Source organism: Egretta garzetta, unplaced genomic scaffold (assembly GCF_000687185.1).
Source record: "Egretta garzetta isolate BGI_Z169 unplaced genomic scaffold, ASM68718v1 scaffold219, whole genome shotgun sequence".
Taxonomy (NCBI): domain Eukaryota; kingdom Metazoa; phylum Chordata; class Aves; order Pelecaniformes; family Ardeidae; genus Egretta; species Egretta garzetta.
The window spans coordinates 372,980-383,079 of NW_009260671.1; the positions used below are offsets into that span (position 1 = coordinate 372,980).

Below are 10,100 nucleotides of genomic sequence, written 5' to 3' on the forward strand. Positions count from 1 at the left end.
TGTCCTTTGACCCAGTCCCCTCCCTGGCCTGCGGAAGGTTTCCTATGGCCGTGAGATTCTGGTAAGATAGCAGGGATCTCTTGCTTCTGTTTGCAGAACAACAGCAGGTAGGAACTGAATTACAAAGTGTCTTCCCCAGAAGTTCCGTGGTGTGCAGGGGGCTGTGGCCATCACCTGGAATCTGCACTGCCCAGGCAGTAACACAGGGCCAAGCAGAGACATAAACCCAACATCCTGACAAATCTGTGGTTCCAGCACAGCGTGATGTGGCAGTGCACTGGCTAAACGGCCCTTGGATGTAGCATCTTCTGGTTTCCCCAGCAAGGGAATTTTTTTTATTGTTATTATTAACATTTTTATTTTACTGGTGGTGTTAGTGCAGAATTGCTTCTTCCTCCAAAACAACTCCAATTCCAAAACAGTCTTCCTGGCTTTTACAGCCCCTGCAGGCTTTCCACATTCAAGTATATCTCATGGACAGGGTTTCTGTGCTTGCTTCCCCTCATTTCATCTGCCTTGCCGTGAGTTCTTCCATGCAGCCTTCCTGGAGTTCAGCACTGCAGCCCATCCTACTTCTCTCATAGGCAGCTTTCCTGAATCTCTCCACCTTATTAGCTCTCTACACTCTTCCAAACCCCCTGGAATGTGCTTTTCTCCAAAAGTACTGCCTATACTGACTGCAGTTTGAGGGCACATGTTCTGGCACAGGGTTGGCAGAGCATCCTCCAGCTCTGGAGGCATGGAAGCAGCTGCTTCCCCAGGCCCAGAAAGTACTCCCTGCATTCCTGGTTGGCTGTTCCCACTGCAGCCCTGATGCCTTTGTCCACCCACTTATTTCTCTTGCCAATGGTGGAGGAGCTTCCTACTCATTCTTCCTGCTTCGCTGCTTGCTAAAGCATCCCAGAGCTGATCTGTGGTGTGTTTTCCCCAAGCATTTCCTCAGCCTTGGAACTAATTTCTCTCTCCCTCTCTCAAACTGTCAGTTAGAGTCAAAGTCACCTTGTGCTCTGCCAGGCACAGCTCATGCCTGGCTGAGCCTTCCTGTCTGTCTCTGAAGTTTCCTATGAGACCATTGTGTTCACACATTTCTTTTATTTTTCTTTTCTTTCAGGACTGTTGTCAGCTGAAAATCCAACCCTTTGACCAAGCTGTTCAAACAGTGGCTTAACTGTGCCTTCCCTCAAAGCCCTTGGACAGGCTCCCTGTGCTCTGCCTGCCTGGCACAATCCTGAGAATGGATATGAGCATTTCACCAGCTGGCCAGTGAGGGAATAGGCTTTGGAGCACCAGCAGCCTCTAGGGAACACAGCCTCTGAGGCACGCATGCTCTCTTGCCACATAGCCAGTGGCTTTGGTGGCTACCAGAGGCCACCACCTTACCTCATGTTGTCACTGCAGAAGGGGCTGAAAAAGTATGGGAAGCTCTGGGGATGCTCCAGAGACCTGGAGCAGTACAGGTGGTCACAACCTGCAGCGATGCCCACTGCCAGTACTGAGCTGCTAATATCAGAAAGTAGAAATGGGAGAGGCTCCTCCTTCTACAGAGAGGGCAGCTGAGGGGCTGAACACAGCGTGCCTTCATTCGTTTCAGTCATGGCATGAAGAGCACAGAAGTGCCAGCCCCCATGGCAGAGATTGCTCTAAGTGCTCTCACATGCCACAGCTGAACAGATCCTCTCCTGGGAATCTGGTGAAATGTGCAGAACTTATGCTAATCTTAAGGCAAGCAAATGCTGTTGTGTCGCTCCAAAAGTTAAGCTTTGGAGATTTGAGATGGCAACAATAAGCAGAGGTGGAGACCGTAGAACTGGGGTATTGCTTGGTTATTCTGTCAAATTCCAGATTGCCCAGCTTTGGAGCAGTGATGTAAGCCAGCTGCAAGCCAATGCATGATTTTTTGGGGTGTCCAAACTCACCTGTGTGATGGCTCTACCCATTGGACAGATTTTGTCCTCCCACTCCTCTGCTTCCCCAACAGTGTGTCTGCTTCATCTTCAGGAGGAGCTCCCTCTCCATACTCCTTCTGGATTTATAGGTGCTCTGAAGGACCCAAACTGATTTCCTGCTGGCAATTTCTTCTGATTGCAGGATGAAACTTCTGTAGATTTGTGTGTTACCCACTCCCTTGTGCAGGAGGGAAGCAGGGCCTCCTGCTGCCTAATGCTCTCTCAGGTTGTCCTTTGCCTCATCGACATAGCCTGCCTCTAAGAGTGCAGCTGTGACCTTGTTTGCAGAGCTCTGGGATAGTTTGGCTGGGCAGAATCTGCAGCCCTCAGCAGTTTTAGCAGGAAAAGCCCCAGCTGCAGGTGTTGCAGAATGAGGTAGGCTGGTTCCCAGAACTTGCTGGAGAGAAAGGCTGGATCCCAGGGAGAATCCCTGAGCACACAGGGTCCATAAACTGGAAGCGATTGTACTTCATTTCATAGCTGCTAATTAGGTATTGTGAGATGTGGTCACCTGCAGCACGTGTTCTCCAGGCAGCTCCTCCCTGGGGAATCTGGCGTCACTGTCCTCTCATGCTCAGTCATCGCCACAGGATAAAGTCTGTGCACTCTGGAAGGAGGACTGATTGCAGCAGGTCTTCACTTTTCTCCATTTGTCTCCCTTTAACTAATAGCCCTCTAAATGTCACATCTAGTATCCATGGAAACTGATGATGGTTTTTCCGCAGCAGTTGTGGTCTGGTGGAATCCAAGTCGGCTTTTTGACTCAATATAAATGGGTGTTTCACTCCCAAAGCTCAGGAAGGTTTCTGTTCCTTTTTCCCTTGCAGTTTGAAAGTGTCAGCTCTTGTCACTCTCCTCCTATTTTGCATTGCATCTGACTTGCTGAGGCCCTCAGGAGGCTGAATGCTTATGTAGCGCTTTCAAAAGATCCCATGTGGGACTTTGTTAGCATTGTATTTCTAGTCTTCTCTCCCTCCTCCCTTTCCTCACAGAGCTGAACTGGAATGCCTTGTTTTGGAGGAATCAGCATTCTCTGCTCTTGTTTAAGCAGCTGATACGGTATCTCCTGTAGGTGGATGTCCAAGACCTCTACTTGCCATTGCATACATCATCTCCATCTTCTGCATACGCACTTGAAAAACAGCCATGCTTTAGGCTTAGCTAATTGTGAACTGCAGCAACTTAGCTCCCTTTGGCCCATGCAGGGACATTACTAGCTCTGTGACTGCTTTACAACTTCTTTTCTCTAGGTAGGCAGCTCAGGGGTGCTTTGGGGTGATCCTGCAGGAAATTGTGCATCATGACTCATCTCTAGCTTGATTGCAGTTTTCTCAAAATGCAGAATCCTGTGTCCCTTCCATGAAATAAGTCTGCAAATCTCTCTGCTTTGCTTGAAGTCCCTGGCAGGTGCTTTGCTAACAGGATACTGTTGATCATTACTTGATCACTTAAAATTCAGCTGGGATCTTCTTGTAGCTTTTGGACTGTTAGACACATTCTTGGAGCACGGTGTCCTCTAGAATGAGGACATGCAAATGGTCCTTTCCAAGAGGACGCCATCACTTACCTAAAATCCTGTCTTTCCAAAGGATTTGGCTGTCACAGCTGCACACTCATATGTACAGTTCAGACACCCATTGCTGGAGAATTTCTGCCATGTATTTGCAAAGAGAAGCACTGAGGTTGGTGCCTGACATAGCAGGGAGAAAAGTACCTTCTCTCTGAAACAAGATGCAAACCTTTCAGAGAAGAGCCAACGGTTGAGTAGGCTCTCAATCTCCTGGCTTTTTTTCTTAAGACACGCTGTCCTGGTATTACCAACTTAAATCTGTAACTGTATTTGTCCTCAGCTTGCAAAGTCCTTCAGAGTCCTTGTGCACTTGTTAAGTGATGGGGCCAAGGCCCTGTGAGAAAGTGACGACATTTCTTTCCACTGTAGCTGAACTTCCGCGGCGTGACGGTGGATCAGGACCAGCGGTACCTTCATTTTGCATCCACTAAACACCTCTTCACACCCATTGCCATTGGGACCTCCCACCCCCCCACACAGGTGAGCATCCTGGGGCCAAACCCAGCAGCAGAGGAGGGAAGGAGCTAGTGTTACTGTGTCCCAAGGACAGGCAGTGTCTGAGGCATTTCCCAGGAGACAGAATGGCCTCTACAGGAAAGCCTCACAGCAGAACTTTGAGACTTGTGCTAGGCAGAGCCTGGAAATGGCTGCTGGGATGGCAGCAGGGAAAGTACCTCTCACCACCTCCAGTTTGACAAGATTTGGCATTCTCTCTAGCCAGAATGCTTATGAGGTGTGTTGGGCTGTTCCGCTATTCTCTTGCATTAGATCCAAGTGAAGACTTGTCTAGCTGCTCCAGGCACTCTGAAAATAATTCCTTATTAGTTTTCTAGTAAATTAATTAAACTTCCTTAAACACTTATTCAGCAAAAAAGGGCAGCTTTGATTCTGCTCTGCCTAATTTACTTGGGAAATGAACAAGTCTGAATTGAATTAAGATCACTTTAATATGAGTGGTTTTGCATTGCAAGTAATCTGCTTTACAGGGATCCCTTTAGCTAATTTGTATTAATTTTCTCCTAGACCGAATTTGCAGGGCACCACTTGGAGAGGCACTGTAGTTATCAATGTACATGTGCGGTGATAAACTTTCAGCACAGTCTCCTACCAGAGCCTTGATGATAAATCCTGACACTATGAGGTGTCCTCATTCTTAGGAGACAAGCGGACTAATTAATTATTAATGCTTATCAGAGTCCTCTGGGGAAGCGTTAACTAGTTTAATGTGTGCATGGTATAATAAGCACCTCTCTCTCTGACTCACTTCAGATTTATGAACTCTACAATGGCGGCTCCATGCCTGTGATGTTTGAGGTTCAGCTGGATGATATTGTGAGGATCCAGGAGGAGAATTTTCAACATCCTGTGTTCATCTGCCTTACTCCTAGAGGAGAAATCCCCCCTGGCACAACAGGTCACATTGAGTGGATCTTCTCACCACTGGAAGCCAGAACATACTTGGTAAGACCCTCCTCATGGATGCCAGAAACAGGGTTGGTTTTTTTTTTTTCTGTTGTTGTGTACCCAAAATTCTTTAGATCTCTTATTGATGGTTGGTCCACGTCATGCTACATCTGAATTGAGCTCTGTTCCTCCAAGAAGCAAAGAGTATTGAGAGCAAACGAGTGGCTGGTCTGGTCAGGAAATGGAGCAGATAAATTGATATCTCATAAATTTCTTCTTCCCAAAGAACACATTTCTTCCACAATGAGAGTCATCCCAATATGTATTTCTCAAGGATCAAACAGTGACCAGAGGCGTAAACAATATCTGATAATATTTTTGGTTCTTTGATGGCCTCAAATAACTCCCACCAAAGAGACTGAAGTCAGTGTCTTTTATCTTTGGAGTGTACACTGCTGCAGCCCTCTGGAAACAGCCTTGCCAAAGACCTCTGTCCTAGACTGCAGCAGGCAGGCGGAACCATGGCTGGAGCACTGCTCATTGCCCCAGTCTGTGGTAGATACATGGCAAAATTGAATTTTAAAACTCCAACTTTTGCTCCAAGACGGAGTCCCTGCCCATCTCATACAGTAACTGGCTAATTGACCCCTTAACCCACTTTCCTGAGTTAGCAGGGAAGGTCAAGGCCTAAAAGAGCAAAAGAGACTGGATTTCTCCTCGCCCATGTATATGATGTATTTAGACTTGTCCATTAACAAGCATACTAGCTTCTTGCACATCTCTCCCAAATATGACTCTGGACTGAATACTCTTATCTTGTCCAAGGCAGGTTGATGTTCCCATCCACATCCTGGGGGGTGAATCAGCTGTGATCACCTTCCAGGGAGTAGGCTACGATCCAAACACTGTGGGAGACACTGCCACATCCAGCGAAGTGTTGTCTCCTTCAGTCTTTCCAGGTTCTACCAAGCTAACTGTGCCAGGGCAGGTAAGTCTGGGTATGCTGATGTGAATAATATGGTTAGTCCAGAAATGTGTGAGAGAAACTGAAATACGGAAGTGGCCCCATCTAGCAGCAGCCTGTGTTGCAGGGGAGTTCATTGCCATGAGATAGAGCAAGATCTTTCCCTTCCAGTGGGTCATCTAGAGCCTAACTCATAAACGCAGTTGTTTTGAAAGGTGCCTTCTTTGCAGCTTGCTGCTTCTACTGCCATTAGAAGCAAAAAGGTTTTAGCGTTTGTTCATTTTCTGAATTTTCTGTTAAAAGTTACGCTCCATCACAGCTACCTTTCTTATTTGCAGCTAAAACACCTATTCTTTGGTAATTCAATCACAAAAATACTCTTGACATACCCTGTCAGGGCTTGGCTGCCTCTGTTTCACAGCCAAACTCAGGTGATACATAACAAGAACACAGACCGCAGGACGGTCGCTAATTGAGGCACATCCCAAGGAATGCACTTGTTTGACCTGTCGCTGGCTTGGCAGGAGCTTGTTTGGCCTGGCTAGAGCTGGCCTGCCAGCCCAGGGAATCTGTTGTTAAATTCAGCCACAGATCCCAGCGTAGTGAATCAGCATTAAGCAGCATCAGCAGAGGAATACTCCAGGCAGGTAAAGGATTCATCCTGTGTGACATTAGCCTGCCTACCTTGGAGCCCAGCCACAGCTACATATGGTCTTTGGCTTCCAGCAGGGCGATTGCACTCCTGGGTACAGCAAAAAGATGATGATTAAAAACCTGTCTTAGGCTGCCAATGAAGATGCCATTCCACAAGGCTCTGTTGTCTGTAACCAAGAGTTATTAGCTTCTCTAATGATTAGTGTAATTAATTAGAGTTTGCCCTGTGCCCAGAATGGGAGAGACGAGTAGCACACTAGTAGCAAGGTGTGGTAGGGTGCAGTTTCCCAAAACTCCCATTCAGGTTGATGAGGATTTTGCACAAGTGCACACCTTGTGTGTTTGCCAACTGAAGTAGGAAGAGGCCTGGATTGCAAGTGCTGCAGAGAGAATCTGGGTGCTACTGGTCCTCTGCGCTCCTGAAATCCTCTCCTGCGTGATGTTCTGTTGATTGCTCACTCAATCCCACTGCAACAGGGCTGTCCTCTTGCTGTAAAGAGTCATTGTAACCAGAGCAAAAATGAGAGAAATGTAACTCTCCCTCAAGTTGTTATGGTAAAGGTAACTGGCAAATATTATCCAGGAATTGCTGGATAACTAAAAGATGACTGTGTGACTGCCCTTCCCCCATGGCCACATCCCATCTTCCTTCCCTGCTGTTCCTCCTGGTTTCACCTTGCTTCCTGCAGGCAGCCACCTTGTCACACCACAGGATTTGCCTTGGAAATATCCCAGGCTGCACCAAAGCCAGCCGGCTTGTCTTTCTCAACAATATCTCAGAGAGTAAGGCTGTTGTGTTTGCTTGGCGGATAAGCACCTGTAAAGACAAGAGGGTGAGTCCTTCCTTCTTTTTCCTCTGCAGTCTTCTTGCCCATCTCTGTTGTAAGGTCCTTTTATGACACAACTCCATTTTCAACCAGACAATCAGAAATGATCCTAGGGACTTGGCTTTTGTACTAGCTTATGAAAGGAAAGGACAGAGAAATGTGAAGGCAAGGGTTAGGATGGGGGGGGGGAAAGACAAGGATTCAGAAAGGGAACCTGAAGACTTCAGTGAGGATACATGAGCCCAGAACTACAGGATGCGATAATGAACCTCAGGACCTTGTCTACCAGCAAAGTCCATGGTCATTCTTTGAATATATCAGCTGCATCTCTCTCATGCCACATACCTCTGAGAAGGGGAGAGAATTCCCACAGTCCTGTGTTTCCTGCAAAGAGAAGGCACACAAGAAGGTCCCAGGACAGTGAAACAGCTCCTCTGCTGCTTGCATTTTTTTCTTTCCCCCCAGGTGTTACAGATTGCTCCAGAGTCAGGGGTTGTGCAGCCTGGAGAAACCATCCCTTGCTTCATCACCCTGCGAACTTCAGGGAACGCTTCCTTCTACAGCATAGATCTGGTGTGTGAGGTGAGACCCAAGAGGTACCTCTCTATTATCATCACCCGGGCATGTTGCTGCAGTTCCCAAATGGCTGGCCCCAGCGGTCAGATGCCTGCTGCTTCCAGCTGAAGGAATCCTTCTGTGCTCCATAATGCTGGCCAGTATTTCTCACTACTGAAGATACTGAGCTTCATCTCTCCTGATGCTTTAAGCGTCTCTCTGTGTGGCTCCCTAGACGAGGTCTCATTGTTCAACACGTGGCTTCGTGAGTTGAACCCAGCTACAAGAAGTCAAGGCTTGAATGGGAGTGGATTTCAGTGGATGTCAGAGTCTTAGATATCTGTAAAAAGCAAGTCTTGCTTCTTTAATATTAGTGGGGGCACAGACTTGCAGTAGTGTCCCTCTGGACGCTTTCCAGGTGTCCTTGTGTCTTCTCTATATAAGTCTTATAATAGCACTGTTCTCTCCCCTTCCTGCCTCTGGAAGACATGGCAAGGGAGTGGGCTTTGGCTGGGACATCCTGGAAGGGAGGAATTGGTGACAGGCGTGGCCTTGAGCCAGAGACTGTTATTTGCAGCTCCTTTCTAGCCCTACTCCCTCCAGTCATGATTTGTTTCATAGATATACATCCAGGAGTCCCTGGTTCAGTATGAGAGGGACCTGCAGGAGTGGGAAAAGGAGAAGGAACGGCAGGCTGTGGAGTTCACCATCACAGAGAAGGACCTTGAGACTAAGAAGAAGCCAAAGTCACCTGCAGGGGTAAGTGCTGTCAGAACTTTGCACCAGCTTAGCTCAGCTCAGAAACAGCAGCCAGGAGTCAACAAGAAACGTAGAAACATTCTTTAAGAAAATCTAGGCAAGTTGATAAGAGGATGCGAGGCTCTGATCTACTCAAGATCTCATAGCTGGTCTGTGGATAGTGGAAAATGAGATCTTCATTTCTATCCAAGAATCCTCTTGCATTCTCTTTAGCATTGAGAGAGGGGATAGCAGGTGGGGACCTTGGAATTAAAATGATTTTTCTGATCACCTTACGAACTCTGAATTTGCTAACAATCATCTGAAATTTGTCAGTGCATGAGAAGCCCTAGGGAAAAAAACAAACAGTGGGTCTGGAAACCAATGGTTGGATTTTTCACCATGAATAAACACTGGAGAGAAATGTGTAACTAATATTAAGAGTGTGGTCTGAGTGAAGAATGGGAGAATGAGATCATTGACTCTCAGCTGGGGCAAAGTAAAACAAAATCTTGGAGTCTTGTTGTGTTCCATATCTTTCCTACACTGTGATCTCTCTTCCTTCTTTTTCTTTTTTCTTTCCCCCTTTCTTTTTAGAGGTCATCAGACTCTGCTGAGACAGAAAATCTTCCTGAATCCTCAGCTGTGATCAGGAAATACAAGGTAAGTCAGGCCTGTCTCACCCATGGTAGAATCAAACTCTCTGCTTTAGAGAAGAGGCAGATGCTGGATATCACAGCGTGGGAGCCTGGGCAGAGAGCACGGCAGGATTTGTAGCTTCAAGGCTTTGGGAGACAGACTGTTTGGAGGAGCCAGAAGAATCAGACTGTCTGGCTGTATCCTGTGGGCAGTAACTTTCCAGCTGAGGTGAACGGGAAGTGAAGTTGGAACCAAATGTGCACCCGTGACTGGAGAAAGGGGGAAAGGTTTCAAATAAGCAGAAAAGATGCACTTGGGCAGGGCAGTTGGTACTTGGACTGGTTTCATGCTGGGGCCACAATGGAATGTCTGCCACAACAGAAAGCGGCAGGACCCTGGCATGACGTGGTGCAGACTTTGTCCTTACTGCTAAAAGAACAGCCTTGGGAGAAGCTGCAGGCAGGAACTACCTTGATTTAAGTCCATGGAAAGCTTTAAAGCTCAGTCTGCCTGGTTCATCTCTGTTTCCCCTCACGTTCATGCAAGCGTGTGCACAGGCTCACGTTAGCTGCTCTGAACTGTAAAGACAGCTTTTCCAGCAGTGGTGGCGTCAACAAGGTCCCAATGAATGCTCTGCAGAACTACCTGGGCCCAAAGGCAGAGCCACACTGTGCCTACAGCCATTGGCAGCATGCCCTGTGGGAATGACAGGGCTTGTGGAGAACCAGCCAACCTGAGATGTGGAAGGGTTAAGAGGAGTTGGCATGAGGCTGGGCCTGAGCCGATTCGTTCAGCTAGGAGTC

General features: G+C 47.5%; 1 protein-coding gene across 1 annotated transcript in view; it reads left to right on the top strand.

Annotated features, from left to right (window-relative positions):
* CFAP65 (cilia and flagella associated protein 65) overlaps nt 1-10,100 on the top strand; it is a 32,867-nt gene that overhangs the window by 18,818 nt on the left and 3,949 nt on the right. The window contains 8 exon segments of the mRNA XM_035901107.1: nt 28-61; nt 3,886-3,996; nt 4,786-4,977; nt 5,750-5,908; nt 7,228-7,371; nt 7,831-7,947; nt 8,542-8,679; nt 9,256-9,321. Of these exon segments, the coding sequence (XP_035757000.1) occupies nt 28-61; nt 3,886-3,996; nt 4,786-4,977; nt 5,750-5,908; nt 7,228-7,371; nt 7,831-7,947; nt 8,542-8,679; nt 9,256-9,321 (961 nt within the window).